The sequence below is a fragment of the Lepidochelys olivacea genome (genome assembly GCF_965140295.1).
Source record: "Lepidochelys olivacea isolate rLepOli2 genome assembly, chromosome: 16".
In the NCBI taxonomy this organism is placed as follows: domain Eukaryota; kingdom Metazoa; phylum Chordata; order Testudines; family Cheloniidae; genus Lepidochelys; species Lepidochelys olivacea.
Window position 1 is genome coordinate 6,437,466 of NC_140426.1, and position 22,470 is coordinate 6,459,935.

Consider the following 22,470-nt stretch of genomic DNA (forward strand, 5'->3'; position numbering starts at 1 on the left):
AATCCAGGCAAGAAAACCTTAACGTTTTCACTTATTAATTTTATAGTTTAAACTCACAATCCTAATCTTCCTTTGCACATGCAGGGTATTAGTCCTGTGACTCCATAGTTAAGTTTGCAGGAGACATTCCAGCCCACATCCTTATTTCCAGCCATTTAATGTGTTCTCCAAGAAATTCCCTTTCAGGCTGAATTTTCTCATGCTTAGTCTCAGCCCAAAGGGAAATATATTTTTAGAAGATCGGGCCAATCATTTTTGATTTATGGGGCTGTGAAATATTTACAATTTATTGCCTTTTTAAGAGTCCCGATTTTCTTTTGACCTCTCATAACTCAATTATGGCATGCCATGAAGGGATCATACTCCTTATGGATGAAATCCTGCACCAGGGAAGATCTAGATGACATGTTTGAACATGCATGACTAAAAAACAAAAATCTCTCTTGAATTCCGCAACTTTCTTACAGTTCACACTGATAGAGAGTGGACCCTAGGTGTCTTATGGGGTATAATTCAAGCCCTGTATCTAACTACCATCTTCTGACATTCACTAGAGCATACATGAAGTGGGGAAGATGTGCACACTTTATCAAACGCACACCAGCCAGTGCAGGGATGAAACACATAGGATCATCTCTTCAGCCAGCACTATGCCAGTGACAATCCTCTTCCAGCCTCCACCTTTTCCCATAGGCCAATTGCCCTAACACAGGGGTAGGCAACCTATGACACACTTGCCGAAGGCAGCATGCAAGCTGATTGTCAGGGGCACTCACACTGCCTGGGTCCTGGCCACCGGTCCGGGGGGCTCTGCATTTTAATTTAATTTTAAATGAAGCTTCTTGAACATTTTAAAAACTTTATTTACTTTACATACAACAATAGTTTAGCTATATATTATAGACTTATAGAAGGAGACCTTCTAAAAATGTTAAAATGCATCACTGGCACGCGAAACCTTAAATTAGAGTGAATAAATGAAGACTTGGCACACCACTTCTGAAAGGCTGCCAACCCCTGCCCTAACATATGGAAATGTATTTTGATTTGTGATTGTGTCTCACAATGAAACGTATGCACTCGTGTAATTTAGGGCACTTGGCAATAGGGAGGGAGAGTCACTCATCATGTTTGACTAGATGACCTCCTGAGGTCCCTTCCAACCCTGTTATTCTATGATTCTATGATCAGGAGATGATGGCACTCTTAAAAAAAAAAAGTGTCATAGAAAAATTACTGATATCAAGAAGCTTTCACATGAACCAGTTTAACAGTGAAGTAGTGAAGCAATTCCCGAAGTTCCCACTTCAAGCTCTGATATAGCAGATTTTTGTGTCTTTGTCAGGGATGTGGCAAATCCTCAATTTGGAGTCAGTCTGTAAACAAGGGATGGCGATGGCATTCAGAATCATTCAGATTGTATTCCAAAAAATACAGGGGTACCGCGTTTCTTGTCTGCTCTGCCAAGTCCCATCAGTAAATAAACAGGGCTAGATTCTGCTCTTTGTAGAAATCTGGAGTAGCTCCAGCTAGATTTACACCAATGTGGATAAGAGCGGAGTCTGGATATCTGTTCTAAACCAGCCAAAGAAATGAAGGCCTCCATTCTGACACTGGGACATGATACCTTGTTTCACCTTGTGCTATCCCTGCCACCACTTCCCTATGTAATGCTTCTTTGATCCGTCAAACTTATTCAGGGTGCAGCATAGCCAACTCTCACACATTTACCATGAATAATGTTATTTTGGCCACTGCTGCAGGCAGTCTCAAGATGATGTGAAAAGCTCCATCTGCTGCATGATTTTGGGAAACAAAACTGAGCTAGAAGTCCCCACAGAATCTCCTGCCACCTAGGGGAAAGTGCACTAAGTTACAAACCTGAAGACGTGAGTTCAAGTCTCAGCAGTGACTAAAAATTATTCCCAACTAGGGCACTCAATTAATCACAGTTAACTCACATGATTAATTGGTAATATGCACTTACAAATGAAGAGAACCCCTGAAATCTCTACCACACAGACTACGTTGATTAGCCCTGAGTTACTATATATAAACAGTCAGATATTAACTCTTGGCAAATTTCATATAAGCTCCCTAGACTGTAAAATCTATTTATTCCAACATAAAGGAGGTAGAGTTTTAGTAAATTCTAACTCTTACTCTGATTCATCAGTTTGTCCCAGAAATGCCAGTAAAACTTGTTTTGAAGCTAAAAAATGTCTCTTCTCTTATAGTTAGTAAAAGATATAGCCGTCATCTTCCAACAATGTTTGAAATTTAGCAGGGGGAAAAATATACACTAGCCCCAGTTTTTTGCAAGTTCTTCTTTACTCCTGAATCTTTGCCAGCTGAATTGCACTGTGACCATTTCAGGAAACATTAAAATTTGGTGACCCTAGAAAAACCTTTTTAAAATCTATTGCAAAATTTCATCACTGTAACTTACAAACTGAAAAACAATTAAAAGAATCCTGCCGCTCATACTGTCTACTGATTCCTTTTCTCTTGAAGAATTTCAGGATGTTTTCATATTTCAAATCTCTTATAATAAACAAAGGAGAACAAGGGGGTTATCTTCTTCAGATCTCTCCTTTAAAACTAATACATCCGTGTTGGAGGCCTTGGATTATTTGATGTAAATAAAGGTGATGGATTCTATCTGGTGCCACAAGAATATGGTGAATCCTTTTCTCCATCCCCACCTGTCACGTACTTTGGTCCCCAGAAAGATTGCCAGTCCTGGCAAGAAGATACTTTCCTCATCTACTTTGGAATAGTTACTAGTCAACTCTAGCCCTCCGTAATTATCACCAGTGGGACTTTTGGTCACTTCCATGAACCATCTGCCAAAAAAGCACCAGAAGTTATTGTAACGGAGCATGAGGGGGTTTCCTGACATTCCCATAGGACAATTTATGATCCGTCAGCCTGGACTGTAGTCATGGCAGTGACATTTTATTGTCTTCTGAGGAACAAATCTTCAAGTGTGTGTCCCTTTGATTTGAGGATACTCAGCATGTTGCAAGCCCCTGGGGCCAGGCTCATGCCCTACTATATGATTGTACAGCACCTTGTACAATGGGGCCCTAGCACTGTTTCAGTATAAATAAAATACATCTTAGATCTGTAATCTTTTAAAAGAAACTGGGTGTCTAGATGGCCTTTGAGAACTTTATTCTGTCTGTACCTCACTCGCTTAGGCCTGCAGTTGCCAGGGTATCCCCACTGCTGCGGGTTTCTGTGAGGATCTGGAACTGTTGCAGGTTGATTCAGGATATTGTGATGAACTTACAGGGCTGCTGAATTAAACCCATCCAGAACCTGGAGTCTGGTTTTGATTCCTGCCTTTCTCCACTTCTGTAATCTGCCCATTCTTAAAATATTCACACCGAAAACCCTGAAGCTACAGTATTTGTGACAGGGTCAGTCTGCACATACAGCCCGTGCTGCTGTGTGTTGCTCTCCCAGAGCTATGAGTTTGCTTTCATAAACAAGGAGAAGACCAGGAAAGACAGTGGCAGAAATCCTGTCCACTCTCCTGGAATTGCCTCTGTGAGTAGCTAAACATCTGCATCTACACCTCTGGGACACTTCAACAGCAAACAGTCCTTATTTCAAGTCTTTTTCACCCAACAAATGATTGTTCCGCATAACCCCAGTTGCTTCTACAGCATTTATTGGCTCCACTCATAAGTGTTAGAAAGAGTCGCTGTGTAAATTTCATGGAAATACACTTATCTGAATTATTTAAAAACACTTATGGGATAATTTCTTATGTAAAACCATCTTGGAGGTGCACACCGTAAGCCACTGCTTCCCAGAAATGCAGCTTCCTCACTGATCTTGGATCCCTGCTCTAGTTGGGGTTAAATGATCAGAATTAAGGATGAGTGGTGGTTGCTGGAGTTTGACTTTAGCGCTGGATTTCTTTACCTGTGTGTGTGTCAGTCTCTGACATTGCAGAAACAGTAGCTCCATGGTCTGGTCTAGCTCAGGGACGATACTGCTGGCCCGGCTGTTGTGAATACCAATGAGGTGTGGGACTGAGTCTCTGCGTGCTTCAAACAACTAATCTCTTTCCCCAAGTGTTTGGTTCAGCTGTAAGAATGGCTGACAGTGTAACGTGCACTCTGTATTCTGATGAAGTGAGCTGTAGCTCACGAAAGCTTATGCTCAATAAATTTGTTAGTCTCTAAGGTGCCACAAGTCCTCCTTTTCTTTTTGCGAATACAGACTAATACGGCTGCTAGTCTGTAATCTGTATTCCTGGACATTCTTAATTAATAAACAAAGTTCTTCATGAAAATAATTTCCCTGGTATAATTGTCAGCCTTCTGCATGCTTAGGTGGGTTTTTTCCCCCTGCATGGTGCCATTGAAGGGGCAAAGTTGCAGTACAGCAGATAACTTTTGCATGATACATATCCTAGCTCTAGCCCTGGTGCAGCTCTACTGATGCTGTCAGGGTGGTAGCGTATAGACGATCGTCCAGTATTTTTCCTACCGTGTGATCTAATCCTGCTCAGGGCGAATCTAAGTGACACGATGCTGAAATGCTGTCAGTCAACGCTATCTGCCCCATCGCTGCTAGTGCTGGTGAAGTTGCATCAGTGCAAGAGCAACGATGGAAGGGTTCCCTAAAATTGTCACTGTAGCCAAGGCTGCGTTGTGTCAGGGCCCAGTGCCTTCACCTCCAGGCTAGGGCAGGAGCCATGTCCTCCCCCTTGGAATGCTGTTCCCAGCTAGTTCGAACACTTGGGCTTGCTGTGCAGCAGCACAAATCCCCACTGCTCCCAGTGAGCGCATGGAGGTTTCTCAGTTAGGTCGTTGTCTTCCCCTTTCATGTGGCTGGGATAGAGAGGCAACTACAGTTTCACCTGAAGTTGATTGAGCCAAACAGCTATAGTAGGTGTAGCAGAATTTATTGCAGAGATGCCTCCTTCATATTTATAAATCGGCAGTAGGTGGTGATATGTTCGATGGTCTGTCGTGGGGAACCACACTCGCACACCGGGGAGTCCTTGATTTTTCCATTTGTGCATTAAATGTCCGCATCTACCATGCTTGGTTTGGATTTGGTTTAGAGTTGACCAAAATGACCATGGAAGGTCAAACGCAGGAGTCTTCTGTGTGGGATCCGTGTTATCTGTCTTCTGTTACAGCAGGGGCTCTCCAAGATGGAGGAGAGGGTTATTTCTGATAAAGTGGCACTCTGATGGAGCCTGGGAAAAGTGACCAGGCATGAGCCTAACCACCAGAGTGTCAGTAGTCTACGTGACCTGCTGTTCTTTGAATATCCTGGGCCCTCTTCACCTCCAAGACTCCGCATGCCTTGCTAGGAGTCATTTCCCTTAGACTTGAGACAGAGAGAGAGGGATTCATCAATTATATCTCCCTTGGGATGAGCTCTTATTCCTCTTCATTGTGTCACACACCACTTTCATCTTCTGTGAAGCTCATGCTTTCTAAGCTGGACCAGTGTTCTCACTAATGGGAGAAACTCTGTTTTTGTGGGCTGCAACACACACAACATGCTGTCTGTCCTCTGTAACGCACAGTAGCCCGGGATGTGTGCAGTACACTCAGTAGGTTCTGGGAAGTGTCTGAGATTACTGCTGCCTGGGCTTCAAGGACTCGTCCTCCAACAGCGCAAACCAAGCTGCCTCCTTTATTTTGTTGGTGGCAGTTGCAAATTACGTAGTGATTTGTAGATAGTTAGCCGGGCAAGGCAGAAACACTACATGCAATGTCCCCATGAAACTCTTTTCGATTGCAGTCTTTCTGCTCCAGTGCTTGAGTGAGCTGAATCTCCTGTATCTGACAGCACATTTCTTCACAGGGCTTTTCCTTTGTCTTAGGCTGGTACATTCATAGATTCCAAAGCCACAGGTGACCACTGTGATTATCTAGTCTGACCAGCTGTATAGCACAGGCCCTAAAACTTCCCCAAATAATTCCTAGAGCAGATCTGTTAGAAAAACATCCAATCTTAATTTAAGAATTGTCAGTTATGAAAAAATCCACCACAACCCTTGATACATTGTTCCAGTGGTTAATTACTCTCTGTGTCAAAATTTACACCTTATTACCACTGTGAATTTGTCTAGCTTCAACGTCCAGCACTTGGATCATGTCATACCTTTCTCTGCTAGATTGAAGAGCTCATTATTAAATATTTGTTCCCTATCTCGGTTCATATAGACTGTAATTAAGTCACCCCGAACCTTCTCTTTGTTAAGCTAAATAGACTGAGCTGTTTGAGTCTCTAACTAGACAGCATGTTTTCCAATCCTTTTATCATTTTCATGGCTCTTCTCTGAACCCTCTCCAATTTATCACCATCTTTTTGGAATTGTGGACACCAGAACTGGACACAGGATTCCAACAGCAGTTGCACCAGTGCCAAATACAGAAGAAAAATAACCTCTCTACTCCTACTTGAGATTCCCTTATTTATGCATCCAAAATGCATTAGCCCTTTTGGTCATGGTGTTACACTGGGAGCTGATGTTCAGCTGATCAGCCATCATGACCCCCAAATCTTTTTCTGAGTCACTGATTCCCAGGATAGAGTCCCCCATGCTGTAACTATGGCCTACGTTCTTTGTTCATATATATATATATAAACCATATTAAAATGCAGAATGTTTGCTTGCGCCCAGTTTACCAAAAGATCCAGATCACTCTGTGGCCTGTCCTCTTCATCATTTACCACTCTCCTAAGTTTTGTGTCATCTGCAAACTTTATCAGTGATGATTTTATGGTTTCTTCAAGGTCATTGATAAAAATGTTAAATAGGGTAGGGCCAAGAACCGATCCCTGTGGGACCCCACTGGAAACACATTGCTTGATGACAAGTCTCCATTTTCAATTACATTTCGAGACCTCTTGGTTAGCCAATTTTAATCAATTTAACGTATTCCATGTTAATTTTATATCATTCTAGTTTTTTAATCAAAGTGTTGTGCAGTACCAAGTCAAACACCTTAAAGAAGTCTAAATATATTATATCAACACGATTACTTCTATCAACCAAACTTGTAATCTCATCAAAAAAGATATCTGGTGAGTTTGACAGGATCTATTTTCTATAAACCCACGTTGATTTGCATTAATTACATTACCCACCTGTCAAGGTTCCTTCCCCACACTGAACTCTAGGGTACAGATGTGGGGACCTGCATGAAAGACCCCCTAAGCTTATTCTTACCAGCTTAGGTTAAAAACTTCCTCAAGGTACAAACTTTGCCTTGTCCTTCAACCCTATGCTGCAAACCACCAAGCATGTTAAACAAAGAACAGGGAAAGAGCCCACTTGGAGACGTCTTCCCCCCAAAATATCTCCCCAAGCCCTACACCCCCCTTTCCTGGGGAAGGCTTGATAAAAATCCTCACCAATTTGGATCTTAAGAACAATGAAAAAGCAATTAGGTTCTTAAAAGAGGACTTTTAATTAAAGAAAAAGTAAAAGAATCACCTCTGTAAAAATCAAGATGGTAAATACCTTACAGGGTAATCAGATTCAAAACATAGAGAATCCCTCGAGGCAAAATCTTAAGTTACCAAAAGACACAAAAACAGGAATGTACGTTCCATTCAGCACAGCTATTTTACCAGCCATTAAACAAAAGAAATCTAACGCATTTCTAGCTAGATTACTTACTATCTTTTTACAGGAGTTCTGAGCTGCATTCCTGATCTGTTCCTGGCAAAAGCATCCCACAGACAGACAGACCCTTTGTTCCCCCCTCCTCCTCCAGCTTTCAAAGTATCTTGTCTCCTCCATTGGTCATTTTGGTCAGGTGCCAGTGAGGTTATCTTAGCTTCTTAACCCTTTACAGGTGAAAGGGTTTTGCCTCTGGCCAGGAGGGATTTTTATAGTTCTGTAAACAGAAAGGTGGTTACCCTTCCCTTTATATTTATGACATGCCCCCCAAATCACAGATAGGGTGAAACACTGGCTGTGATTTCTTCTTGGAGCGCTAGGAGAAAACAGAGTTAATAAGACACCTGCACCTCTAAATATACTACCACGTGTATAAAGATTAACAATATTTCCACATCTCAAGGACGATTTTGACCAGTTGATTCTGGGAAACTTTCATGGGAGAGTGCATCAGCCACTTTATTAGAAGCTCCTGAGATGTATTGTATGTTGAAATCAAAATCTTGGAGAGCTAAACTCCACCAAATAAGTTTTTTGTTATTTCCCGTGGTGGTATAAAGCCACTGTAGCGCAGCATGGTCGGTTTGCAGGTGGAAACGGTGTTCCCAAACGTATGGGCGTAGCTTTTCCAGAGCATAGACAATGGCGTAACATTCTTCTTCACTGATTGACCAGTTGCTTTCCCTCTCAGACAGCTTCTTGCTGAGAAACACTACAGGATGGAATTCTTGATCTGGTCCTTCCTGCATTAAAACTGCTCCCACACCACGCTCGGACGCATCTGTGGTTACTAGAAACGGTTTGTCAAAGTCTGGGGCCCTTAGCACAGGATCAGACATGAGTGTTGCTTTAAGCTGGTGTGACAAAGCTCTGTCCTTGCCTCCATGGGTCCCGCATTTCCTGGCGGATTTCACTATCCTCAGAGGCTCACTATGACCCTCCACGTAACCCTTCTTTCTCTAGAGACAAGGGTCACAGTCTACTGAGCCATTTTCATCATAAGCCAGCAAGGGAGGTGAGGAGAAGTTATCCTTCCTTGCACAGTCTCTGTTGTCTCCCAGTCTCAGTGATTAATCAGGGGGCAAAGGTGGGGGGGGAGCTCGGACCCACCCTGTACTCCGGGCTCCAGCCCAGGGACCCTAATAGTATCAGCTATGGTAGCTGACCTTTTAGAAACATGACATGTACAATTCCCTGGGCTACTTCCCCCACAGCAGCCCTCATTTCCTCAATCTCCACTTCACCCTTACCTCAGGGCCTCCTTCCTTGTGCCTGATATGGTGTGTACTACTCAGCCTCTCCACCAGCACAACTTCCTCCCACAGCTCCTGACATGCACCCCCACCTGACTGACTGGGAGGCTTTTAACTAGTTTCAGCCAGCCCCTGATTGGCTTCAGGTGTCTCAATCAACCTAGCATTCTCCCTGCCTTCTGGAAAGTTCTTAATTGTCCCCAGGTGTCTTAATTGACCTGGAGCAGCTTCCATTTCACTTAACCTGGTACCAGGGATTTGTTTAGCCTGGAGCTAATATATCTATCTCCCACTACTTTTCTATAGCCATCTGGCCTTGCCCCGTCACACTGGTTAAAGGCCTTCTGACACTGTTCAGTCCATTGAACTGCATTTGGCTGTTTCTTTTTGGTTAGGTCTGTCAGCGGGGCGGCGATTTGGCTGTATTGTGGTACAAATCGCCTGTAATCTCCAGCCAAGCCTAAGAAGGATTGGACCTGTTTCTTTGACTTTGGGACAGGCCTACTTTTGGATAGCATCCGCTTTGGCCTGTAGGGGGTTGATAGTTCCTTGACCCACCTGGTGTCCAAGGTAAGTCATCTGTTTAGGGCTACTTGACACTTAGCCTTAACAGTTAGTCCTGCCTCCCTTATGCGCTTGAAGACTTTTTGTAGATGTTCTAGGTGTTCTACCCAGGAATCCAAAAATATGGCCACATCGTCAAGGTAGGCGACTGCATATTCTCCCAATCCCGCTAGGAGACCATCTACAAGTCTTTGGAAGGTGGCGGGTGCATTCCGCAGCCCGAAAGGCAGTACATTAAATTCATACAGCCCGAGATGTGTGGTGAAGGCTGACCTTTCCTTGGTGGATTCATCTAGCGGTACCTGCCAGTACCCCTTGGTTAAGTCCAAGGTAGAGATGAACTGGGCCCGTCCCAGTTTCTCTAATAGTTCATCTGTGCGTGGCATTGGATAGTTGTCTGGGCGAGTTACAGCATTTAGCTTACGGTAGTCCACGCAAAAACGTATCTCCCCATCTGGTTTGGGAACTAGAACCACTGGAGATGCCTTTGCACTGCCAGAGGGGCGGATTACACCCATCTGTAGCATATCCTGGATCTCCCATTCTATAGCAGTTTTAGCTTGAGGAGACATCCGGTAAGGTTGGACTTTAATTGGGTGAGCATTACCTGTGTCAAAGGCGTGGTATGACCGTTCAGTCTGTCCTGGGGTGGCTGAGAACATCGGCGTGTAGCTAGTGCACAGCTCCTTGATCTGCTGTCGCTGCATACGCCCAATGGTCATGGAGATGTTTACTTTTACATCTTCTACACCACCATCACTTTTCCCTTCGTAGTAGACACCTTCAGGCCACTCAGCGTCATCTCTTCCCTGGGCTGTAAACTAACAAACCTTTAATTCTCTGGAATAAAAGGGCTTTAGAGAATTAATATGGTACACCTTAGGCTTTCGGTTGGAGGTGGGGAATGCTATGAGACAATTAACAGCTCCCAGGCGCTCCTGGACCGGGAATGGCCCTTCCCACGACGCTTCCATTTTATGGGCCTGGAGCACCTTTAAGACCGTGACCTGGTCCCCTACTTTGAAGGAACTCTCTCTGGCATGTTTATCATACCAGGTTTTTTGCTCTTTTTGAGCATCCTGTAGGTTTTCTTTAGCAAGGGCTAAGCCCAGAATGTTAGTTCCTGGAGAAGGTGTAAACCCCTCCCATTGCTGCTTCACCAACTGTAATGGCCCCTTAACCTTGCGGCCATATACAAGTTCAAATGGTGAAAACCCTAAACTGGGATGTGGTACAGCTCTGTAGGCAAAGAGAAACTGCTGCAACACTAGGTCCCAGTCATTGGAGTGCTCATTTATAAATTTACGTATCATGGCCCCCAAAGTTCCATTAAACTTCTCCACCAGGCCATTTGTTTGAAGATGGTGTTACAAATTATACCTGGTAAGGGGTGGCAAGCAAGTGATTCACCCCATGAGCTTCCCAAAGGCTTTCCATAGTTCCTGCCAGGAAATTAGTCCCTGCATCTGTGAGGATGTCGGAGGGCCAACCTACCCTGGCAAAAATGTCTGCTAGTGCCTGGCACACACTTTTAGCCCTGGTGTTGCTTAGAGCTACTGCTTCCGGCCATCGGGTGGCAAAATCCATGAAAGTCAGTATGTACTGCTTTCCTCTGGGTGTCTTTTTTGGAAAAGGACCCAGAATATCCACAGCTACTCGCTGAAATGGAACCTCAATGATGGGGAGTGGCTGGAGAGGGGCTTTGACCTGGTCTTGGGGTTTTCCCACTCTTTGGCACACCTCACAAGACCGGACATAGGTAGAAACATCCTTGCCCATTCCCTCCCAGTGGAATGACCTCCCCAAACAGTCTTTGGTCCTGTTCACCCCAGCATGGCCACTAGGATGATCATGGGCTAAGCTCAAGAGCTTTTCCCGGTACTTAGTTGGAACTACCAACTGTCTCTGAGGATGCCAGGTTTCCTGGTGCCCACCAGAAAGAGTTTCCTTGTATAAATGTCCTCTTTCTACAACAAACCGGGATCAATTAGAAGAGTTGAGAGGCGATGGGTTGCTCCATGCCTTGGTCCAAGCTCTCTGGAGGCTTTCATCTGCTTCCTGTTCAGCCTGGAACTGTTCCCTTGCTGCTGGAGACATCAGTTCTTCATTGGATTGTGGACCTAGGCTTGGTTCCTCTGGAAGCAATGCAGGTGATGGGGCTGTTTCCGTTGACTGTGAACCGCTCTCTGCTGGTGCACTGTGTTGGGGTCCGGGCTCCGGCTGAGCCTGTTTTGTAGGGTTATCGTCTGCTGCTGGTGCAGGTTTGGTGAGGCCCTCTGGTGTTGGGGTTGCAAGCACTGGATTCAGTGCTGGCACTGGGTCTGGTGCTGGTTGTTCCACCAGTTTCGGTTCTGGGACTGGCTCTGTCTGGGTCTCTGGGACTGGATCCAGTACTGCTGTTGCTGACGTTGGCATGGGGTCCGGTTCCATCACCTCTGACCGGGTCCTGGTAGAAGTTTCCGGAATAGAGCTAGGTGTGACAGCTTACTTAGCCTGGCTACGGGTGACCATTCCCACCCTCTTGGCCCGCTTCACATGATTGGCCAAGTCTTCCCCCAACAGCATGGGGATGGGATAATCATCATAGACTGCAAAAGTCCACGTTCCTGACCAGCCCTTGTACTGGACCGGCAACTTGGCTGTAGGCAAGTCAAAAGAGTTTGACTTGAAGGGTTGAATCGTCACTTGGATCTCTGGGTCGATTAAATTGGGGTCCACTAAGGAAGCATGGATAGCCGACACTTGTGCTTCTGTGTCCCTCCACGCGGTGACCTTCTTCCCGCCCACACTCACACTTTCCCTCCGCTCTAAGGGTATCTGGGAGGCATCTGGGCCTGAGGACCTTTGGTGTGACCCCGGTGCAATGAACTGTAATCTGTTGGGGTTCTTGGGGCAGTTGGCCTTTACATGCCCCAGCTCGTTACATTTAAAACATAGTCCAGCTGACGGGTCATTGGGGCAAGGTGGGTTGCTAGAGAATGGTGTGGCGAGACGATAAAGTGTCTGGAGTGTTCCTTGGTGTGTAGTTGGGGCCTTGGGCTGCCCCCGGTAATAGGGTGTGGTCTGAGGTTGTCCCTTCTGGTATCCGCTCCAACTGCGACCAGTTTTTTTCTTTTCTGCCACCTCCACCCATTTCGCTCCAATCTCCCCCACCTCAATTAGAGTTTTGGGCTTCCCATCTGGGATGTATCTTTCTATTTCCTCAGGAACACCCTCTAAGAACTGCTCCATTTGCATTAGGAAGGGCTGTCATAAATATAAAGGGAAGGGTAAACACCTTTAAATCCCTCCTGGCCAGAGGAAAAACCCTTTCACCTGTAAAGGGTTAAGAAGCTAAGATAACCTCGCGGGCACCTGACCAAAATGACCAATGAGGAGACAAGATACTTTCAAAGCTGGAGGGGGCGGGAGAAACAGGGTTCTCTCTGTCTGTGTGATGCTTTTGCCGGGACCAGAGCAGGAATGCAGCTCAGAACTCCTGTAAAAAGGTAGTAAGTAATCTAGCTAGAAAGTGTTAGATTTATTTTGTTTAATGGCTGGTAAAATAGCTGTGCTGAATGGAACGTACATTCCTGTTTTTGTGTCTTTTGGTAACTTAAGGTTTTGCCTCGAGGGATTCTCTATGTTTTGAATCTGATTACCCTGTAAAGTATTTACCATTCTGATTTTTACAGAGGTGATTCTTTTACTTTTTCTTTAATTAAAAGTCTTCTTTTAAGAACCTAATTGCTTTTTCATTGTTCTTAAGATCCAAGGTTTTGGGTCTGTGTTCACCTGTACAAATTGGTGAGGATTTTTATCAAGCCTTCCCCAGGAAAGGGGGTGTAGGGCTTGGGGGGATATTTTGGGGGGAAGACATCTCCAAGTGGGCTCTTTCCCTGTTCTTTGTTTAACACGCTTGGTGGTGTCAGCATAGGGTTGAAGGACAAGGCAAAGTTTGTACCTTGAGGAAGTTTTTAACCTAAGCTGGTAAGAATAAGCTTAGGGGGTCTTTCATGCAGGTCCCCACATCTATACCCTAGCGTTCAGAGTGGGGAAGGAACCTTGACATGGTGGCAGAGTGGTGGGATCATTTTGAGATTTTTTTTTAGATCATTTTGAAGCAGAAGCACAGTAGGATTTTAAAAGGACATTTTTTTCCCCTTTGGGCTGCTTGGAAGCAGGTTTTAAGCTGAAAGCCATTAGAGTTTTTCTGTCTCTGCCTGGGGGCCAGAGCAGCAAGCATAAAAAAGGGATTTGTCTTTTTTGAGCTGGAGTTTTCTCTACCTCAAGGCAGGGTAGTTAACCTCCTGCAGGGAAATTCACAAGTTTTTCACAGACCTGAAGAGGTGGGTTTTTTTAGCTAAGAGCAACTAGAGGGTTTTTCTGTCTATTTGCCTGGTGACAAAGGATTTTTCTGTAGGCTGAGAATAGCTATCAGAGAACATAGGTATCCCATTACAGCACAAAAATTTACAAGCCAGTTTTTTTGTTTTCTTTCTAACTCTCGTGTGTAAAGTTAGTTAAAAACAGAGAGGCTAAGATGACAGAACGCAAGGCAGAAAAAGCCAAAGAGGCTGCCCACAGGAAAGCTATGGAGGCAAGGGGAAAAGAACTGGAGGAAAAGGAAAAAGAGAGGAAGCATGCACTGGAGATGGAGACGGCAAAGGTTAACAGAATATACCAACAAACCCTAGCAGTCCTTCTCCAGGTACTGCTTCACATCCCAGGAAGTTCCCCACCTACAAGGCAGGCGATGATGCCGAGGTCGTCTTAGAAAACTTTGAAAGGGCCTGCCTTGGGTACAGCGTCTCTACAGACCAATACATGGTAGAGTTAAGGCCGCAGCTCAGTGGAGCCTTAGCCGAGGTGGCGGCTGAAATGCCTAAGGAACACATGAACAAGTATGAACTGTTTAAATCCAAGGCGAGAGTCAGAATGGGGCTAACACCCGAGCATTCCTGTCGGCGGTTCAGAGCCCTAAGGTGGAAACCAGACATGTCATTTACCCGACATGCCTACCACATTGTGAAACATTGGGATGCCTGGATAACAGGAGCAAGTGTTAGATCTCCAGAAGATTTGCCCTTGTCAAGGTTCCTTCCCCACTCTGAACTCTAGGGTACAGATGTGGAGACCTGCATGAAAGACCCCCTAAGCTTATTCTTACCAGCTTAGGTTAAACACTGCCACCACCAAAGTGTTACACAAAGAACAGGGGAAGTGCCCACTTGGAAATGTCTCCCCCTGCAAAATATCCCCCCAAGCCCTATACCCCCTTTCCTGGGGAAGGCTTGATAAAATCCTCACCAATTTGCATAGGTGAACACAGACCCAAACCCTTGGATCATAAGAACAATGAAAAAGGAATTAGGTTCTTAAAAGAAGACTTTTAATTAAAGAAAAAGTAAAAGAATCACCTCTGTAAAAATCAGGATGGTAAATACCTTACAGGGTAATCAGATTCAAAACATAGAGAATCCCTCGAGGCAAAACCTTAAGTTACCAAAAGACACAAAAACAGGAATATACATTCCATTCAACACAACTATTTTACCAGCCATTAAACAAAAGAAATCTAACGCATTTCTAGCTAGATTACTTACTACCTTTTTACAGGAGTTCTGAGTTGCATTCCTGATCTGTTCCTAGCAAAAGCATCCCACAGACAGACAGACCCTTTGTTCCCCCCCTCCTCCTCCAGCTTTGAAAGTATCTTGTCTCCTCATTGGTCATTTTGGTCAGGTGCCAGTGAGGTTATCTTAGCAGCTTAACCCTTTACAGGTGAAAGGGTTTTGCCTCTGGCCAGGAGGGATTTTATAGTTCTGCATACAGAAAGGTGGTTACCCTTCCCTTTATATTTATGACACCACCTTTAATTCTTTATTGATCAAGTCCTGTTATCAACCGCTCCATTATTCTGCTGAGGGGGGATTGATGTCAGACTGACAGGCCTGCAATTACCAGGTCATCCTGTTTTCCCCTTTTTAAAAATTGGCACAACATTAGCTTTTGTCCAGTCTTCTGGAACTTTGCCTGTGCATTGCTTGCAGGCTAAGTTGTCATCTGTGCATTTCAGTTTCCTTCCTAGGCTGAGAGGCTTCATTTTATAACCTGCCTTTCATTCAGTCCCTTCCTTTAGACCTTTTGCAGCATACTAGTTTCTCCTCCTCTTCTGGAACCATGCACTATCTGACAGGGAGGAGCCTTATCACTTAAACTTATACAAGCTAATGTATACTTCTCATAGAGCAGATTCTGCTCAGTCCTTTCTCAGACTAATTCCTCAGTGCAGAGAAGGAGTTGAAGTTACATCACTGTAGCGCTTCAATATAGATACTACCTACACTGATGAGGGATGGGTTCTCCCATCACTGTAGGCAATTCACCTTCTTGAGAGGCAATATCATAGAATCATAGAATATCAGGGTTGAAGGGACCTCAGGAGGTCATCTAGTCCAACCCCCTGCTCAAAGCAGGACCAATCCCCACCTAAATCATCCCAGCCAGGGCTTTGTCAAGCTTGACCTTAAAAACTTCTAAGGAAGGAGATTCCACCACCTCCCTAGGTAACGCATTCCAGTGTTTCACCTCCCTCCTAGTGAAAATGTTTTTCCTAATATCCAACCTAAACCTCCCCCACTGCAACTTGAGACCATTACTCCTCGTCCTGTCATCTGCTACCACTGAGAACAGTCTAGATCCATCCTCTTTGGAACCCCCTTTCAGGTAATTGAAAGCAGCTATCAAATCCCCTCTCATTCTTCTCTTCCGTAGACTAAACAATCCCAGTTCCCTCAGCCTCTCCTCATAAGTCATGTGTTCCAGACCCCTAATCATTTTTGTTGTCCTCCGCTGGACTCTTTCCAATTTTTCCACATCCTTCTTGTAGTGTGGGGCCCAAAACTGGACACAGTACTCCAGGTGAGGCCTCACCAATGATGAATAGAGGGGAACGATCACATCCCTCGATCTGCTGGCAATGCCCCTACATATACATCCCAAAATGCCATTAGCCTTCTTGGCAACAAGGGAACACTGTTGACTCATATCCAGCTTCTCGTCCACTGTAACCCCTACGTCCTTTTCTGCAGAACTGCTGGCAAGCCATTCAGTCCCTAGTCTGTACCGGCACATGGGATTCTTCCATCCTAAGTGCAGGACTCCGCACTTGTCCTTGTTGAACCTCATCAGATTTCTTTTGGCCCAATCCTCCAATTTGTCTAGGTCCCTCTGTATCCTATCCCTACCCTCCAGTGTATCTACCTCTCCTCCCAGTTTAGTGTCATCTGCAAACTTGCTGAGGGTACAATCCACACCATCCTCCAGATCATTTACGAAGATATTGAACAGCTAGATTAGGTCAAGAGGAGAATTGTTCCATTGACCTACCACTGTCTACACCGGGAGTTAGGCTGGCATAGCTACATCTCTTGCCGATATAAATTCCTAGTGTAGACCAGCTGTCACTGCCAGGTTGTGGGTGGTCAAACCTAGTACTCAGAGCCAGAGTCTGCAGTCACAAGGCAAGAATCATGAGTCAGCTGGGTCAGGATATTGGGAGGTTACGCAAAGTGGAGATCAGAACCACGAGTCAGGAACCAGAGACAGGCTGGATTAGGATGCGAGGGGTTCAAACTGGAAATCAGAACTATATGCCAGCAGTCACACCAGGTCAGGATGTGGGAGTGGAAGCAGGAAGCACACAGTCCAGAACAGGGTGGAATTCAGACAGCTTCCTGTTCATACTGCAGGTTTAAGTAGGGGCAGCGGGTCAATGAGCTGCTCCAGGATTCTTCCAAGACAACCCCAGGGAGATCAGCAGGGTTTCTGGTGAGGGATCGTGGTGCAGGTACACACCTGGCAGGAAGCTACAAAGGTCTTTATTGTGGGAAACATTCATAGCCACCAGAAGAAACATGATGTTAATAGTTGGTTAAATGATTGGTTGGTTGGTTAACATGATGTTAAATGTTTTATATCACCCTAAGAGTCCTGCAAAGGGGAAGTTGTGGCACAATGGATGGACAACCACCTTTGCAGATCCTAGGGGAGCATAGAGGCTCTCTCTCACAAATGTGATCCCCTCCTCGGTGTCATGTCGTTCTCAGCTGACAATGGCCAACTTGTCAGGTGGAATTACAGAGACGGAGACAGAGCGGATGAGCGCAAGCAGGTCCTGGCGGCAAGTCGCATTAAGAAAGTTATGGGAGTTGAGAATGTGGGCTGTTCCAGACAGGGGCCTTGTGGCTCGGAGCCATATCTGTGGGACAAGGCATTGTCCTTGCTGTTCCTGGTTCCAGGGCAGTAGATCAAGGTAAAGTTGAACTAGGAGAAGAATAGGGCCCATTGGAGCTGTGGCTGGTTCAGGACCTTGACCATGCATAGGTACTCCGGATTCTTGTGGTCTGTAAACACTTGGTCTGGATGACAGGCCCCTTCCAAGTAGTGTCATGACTCTTTGAAGGCAATCTTAATTGACAGGAGCTCTTTGCCCAAGATCTCCTAGTTTCACTCAGCAGGTGTAAGCTTCCTTGAGTAGTAGGCGATGGGGTGCAGTATTTGCTTGGGTCCATGCCTTTGGAAGAGGACTACTCTGATCACCGTACTAGAGGTATCAACTTCCACAACAGAAGCTTGTCATGTTGGGGTGGGCCAATACTGGAGCAGTGGTGAAAGCAAGATTCAGTTCAGAGCTTCATGCTGTGCCTTGGGTGACCAGTGAAACTTGGCGTTTTTTCAGAGTAGGGCAGTGAGGGGCTCGGCTTGTTTTGAAAAATTCTAAATGAACCTGCGGTGGAAGTTTGCGAAGCCTAAAAAGACATTGAAGGTCACACACATTGTGGGGGGCTTCCCAGTCGCAGACAGCCTGGACCTTGTGTAGATCCATCTTGATTCCCTCCGGTGACGGGATGAATCACAGGAACTCAGCTGAGGTCTGATCAAATGAGCACTTCTCTCGGTTAGTGTAGAGACTCTGTTGTCATAGTCTCTCCAGGACTGTGTGGACATGTGTGGTATGTTGGTCCAGATCATCTGAGAAGATCAGTGTGTTGTCTAAGTGCCACAAACTGGTCCAGTAGGTCTCGGAGCACATTGCTAATAAAGTGCTGGAACATTGCTGGTGTGTCAGTCTGAATCACACCAAACTGTTATTTCTCTGTGTCCCTGAATAATGGCCTACGGGGGACAGTCTCCAGTCAGAAGGCCGATTACCAGGGCCACCTTAGCCTGGTCAGAGGGATGGATTTGGGGACATATCAGAAGCTGGCATGGGTTCATGAAGCACCGGAACTGCTGGGGCAATAGTATCGCGGGCCCCTGTTGGGTCGAGGCACTCTGTACTGTGCACAGCACGGTATTCTCAGGGCTGAGCTGCCTCCTGCAGCCGCTGATTATCCGAGGTCAGCTGGGCAACTTGGGCCTTTAGTACTTGATTATCTGCCTGGAGGCAGAGGGCACATCCAGGCGAGTCTGATGCTTCTAGTGGCTGCAGTGGTGCTGCTGGGTCCATCCTCGCACCAAGCTTGGTCCCTCAAGGTAATTGTGGTCCAAAGAAGCTGTCACGGCCGGGTCATGGGCAGACAGACCTAGCAGTCAGAGCCAGAGTCCAGGGTCACAAGACAGGAGTCAGCTGGGTCAGGATACTGGGGATCAGAAGCAGAGACAAACTGGAGATCAGAATCACGAGTCAGGAACTGGAGTCAGGCTAGGCCAGGACACGAAGGGGTCAAAGATAGGAGACAAATTGGAGATCAGAAGCATGGATCAGATGCGAGGAGTCACCCCGGGTCAAGATGCCAGGAACTCAAGCTGCCGGAGTGGGAGTGGGAGCCACAAGGCACGCAGTTTAGAACAGGGTGGAACCCAGTTGTTTGGACAGCTCCCTGTTCGTGCCACTGAGGTGTAAACAGCAGAAAAATGTCTTTGTTGCTACAGCCAATAGATCTGACAGATGCCCCAGGAACAGATCTGTGGAGTATGACTGCACCATTGTCACAGTCACTCTAACAGTGGAAATACACTTCACAGGATGGGGGTGGTCCTTCCCCCACCAAATATTAATGTGCATGGTGCTCGTGAAATTACCCCGTATGCACATTTACACCATGCCTAGCTTAGTCAATGTATTGTCAATGGTCTCCAACAACTCTTCAGTATCCCAGTGTTGGGTCCTTGCACAGCTCTGCCGATGCACCTCAATCGTGACCTACCACTGCCCTGCTACTTCAGTTCTGCTCTTCTGGAGCAGATCCCAGAACAGCCTCCTTGGGCCAGTTTCAGCTGTAGTGGCAGCTGTGGAACTGCATGCTTGTTCTGGCCCCTCTCCAGCGTTGCGTGGGTCCTGTACAGGTTTTATTGGACAGCTGAACTGCCTGGCTTTTCCTGTGACTGAAACTCATGAGATATGTCTTAAGCTAGAGTGTATGATGCCCACCTGGGTAGGTATGAAGCAGTGATTGCTCCAGTGGGTAAGCCACTTGAGAGAGAATCTGGGGGAAATGGGGGTGAATGGATAGATCCTGTGATTCAGATATGTCCACTGGAGCTCTTGCCTTTCACCCCAATGTTTCTAAAATGAATTTGTTCCTTCTTCCTACAGACAATTTTAGGTACACATGTGACATTTGTGGGAAAAAATATAAATACTACAGCTGTTTCCAAGAGCACAGAGACCTGCATGCGGTGGATGGTGAGTACTGCTTCAGCACTTTGTCAAATTGGGCTGGGAAATAGTGATTGTTTATGTGGGGTTAGACAAAGTGTGATTCATGGGCAAAATGTTGCCATGGGGTCTTACAATGGCACGCAACCATGCTCAAAGTTACAGCCCAAAGAAATCAGGTCCTAACCTGCTCTGCTTCAACCTGTTTGGATCGAGATAGCACCCTTACACTGGGACTTGCAGTCTCAGCAAGCCATGTCTTCATATTAAAGTTGAGGATCACTACAGATTTGTTATAGCTCTGGGCCTCAAGGTAAATTGCCAGTCTAGCCCTTAGCTAGGTCAGGTTGTCTCTGGTTTCTGACCTCAGAGGACCCAATTTTAGCATGGTTCTCTGCAGGATCATTACAGAGATCCAAATGCAGGTAGACTTGCCAGCCAATGCAGTTCTGAACTGATGTGCCTGTGTCTGAGCCAGTGGACTTCAAAGGAGATCTCGGCAAAACTTTTCCACCAAAACTTTTTTCACTGAAAAATGCAGATTCAAGTCCAAAAAAATACTTTGAAAATTTGTGTCAATTTCGGCAAATTGGTTTGGTTGAAAAAAATCTTTTTTGGAAATGTCAGAACGGTTCGTTTTGACATTTCTGAATGAAAACAACTTTATTTTCCTGGTGAAATTCATAAAGGGACCGAGGGAAGGTATACTTCTGCCTAAAGCCTGGTAGCTAGGGCACTCACATGGGATGTGGTAGACCTGAGTTCAAGTCCTTGCTCCAGAACTGGGATTATTTATGCAAAGACCCGGCCCCAGAGCAGCGATTTTAACCTGGGTCTCCCTCATCACAGATGAGTGCCTGCACTACTGGGCTGTTCACCTCATTTTTGTGAATGGTGCCTAAAACCAGAATGTCTTGTGTTTTTATTGAAATGAATTTTTTTCTGACTTTTTGATTTGCTGAAAATTCCATCCCAGTTCCTTTCAGTCCCAGAATGATTTTTTTTTTCAGAACTTCCAGTGAATCGAAAAAATCAGTTATTCTCACAGCTCTGCTTTAAAGGACTGTTTTCCAGTGTAAACATGTTGAATTGTGTCAGTGTGAATGCTGGCAGCCTAGAACAACTGGCAGCAATTTCACTTTGATGATATTAAGGCTTTTTTACATTATTTTTATGTGTTTGTTACCCTCTTTAGCTGAGCCACGCTCCTCCTCATGGCAGATAGAGCTGTCGGTGTTGCACTTTACTCAGCCAGGAAGGTGCAGCAGGCATTGTCTTTGCCATGGGCTGCTCCAGATGCAGCAGATTACTCATGGCCAGTACCCGTGGCCAGTACTGTCCCAATGTTTTTCACAAGAAATTTTGTCAAAAAAACGTGCTGGTTTTGATTGAAATTTTGGAACCCTGAGACTAGCTCTAAGCTCGGTTGGCATTCCCCAGCACCCTGGAATCTCCGTCCCTCATGTGGGGTCATAGACATTAAATCACTGGGATTGAAAGTTAAGCTAAACATAGAATCATAGAAGATTAGGGTTGGAGGAGACCTCCGGAGGTCATCTAGTCCAGCATATCTGCTTCTACTTGAAATGTGCCGTCATCACTCTAGTTCAAAGCTAATAAGGAAGCTGAAGCTTTTAAAATGGCTGCCACTTTGTGTTTCTCTAAGACACCGCTTGCTTGGATGCCTCTGAGTGATTGCTTGTGTTTCAGTAGACATGGGTGCGAGGCGGCTGTGCATCTATGTCAGTGTGTTCTAACAAAGGCCTTGAGGATCTATGTACACTAGGGCTGGGCATGCTCAAGTATTTCCTTGTGTGAATGCTGCCTGGGAGATGAGGGAGTGGGAGAAGGGAGCCTGGCTTATTCTGTGGTGCTGAACTGCATTGACCCTGTGGATGAAATACAGGAGTAAAACAAGGCCATTTAAGAGGATTTAATTTCTGTTTTGTTTCCCCCCCCACCCCTTCTTCTATTCTGTGTTAGTTTTTAGTGTGGAAGGGGCCCCAGAAAACCGGGCAGGTAAGCAGAGATCCTTTGTGTGCTTTATTTCACAGACTTTTCCAAGCAGTCAGTAGTTCCCAGGCACAATAAGCCCAGTTCTGCACTTACAGAAGCCAATGGCATTTTGTCCTTGACTTCAGTGGGTGCCTGCTCGGTCTCTCAGTGCGTCGCAAAGTTAAATACAGCCAGTAGCGTGATGCCCAGCCCTATTAGATACCAGGCTTTTGTTGCATATGCATTTGATCTAGACTCGTGAAAATCAGAGAAACAAACGATAAGTGTTTTAGTCATTTTGAAATTGCTTGTGGTGTAAATGAAATTACTTTATAAAATGGGTT

The 22,470-nt window shown here is 45.5% G+C and overlaps 1 protein-coding gene across 15 annotated transcripts in view; it reads left to right on the forward strand.

The window, feature by feature from the left end:
• Positions 1-22,470, forward strand: part of ZNF618 (zinc finger protein 618) — a 325,181-nt gene that overhangs the window by 260,395 nt on the left and 42,316 nt on the right. For 12 of the 15 annotated variants that reach the window (XM_084650025.1, XM_084650034.1, XM_084650032.1 and 9 more), the window contains 2 exons: positions 20,069-20,158; positions 22,115-22,150. In XM_084650025.1, the coding sequence (XP_084506151.1) occupies positions 20,069-20,158; positions 22,115-22,150 (126 nt within the window). The remainder of the gene's footprint in view (positions 1-20,068; positions 20,159-22,114; positions 22,151-22,470) is intronic. The other 3 variants (XM_084650033.1, XM_084650037.1, XM_084650028.1) reach the window with 1 other exon arrangement.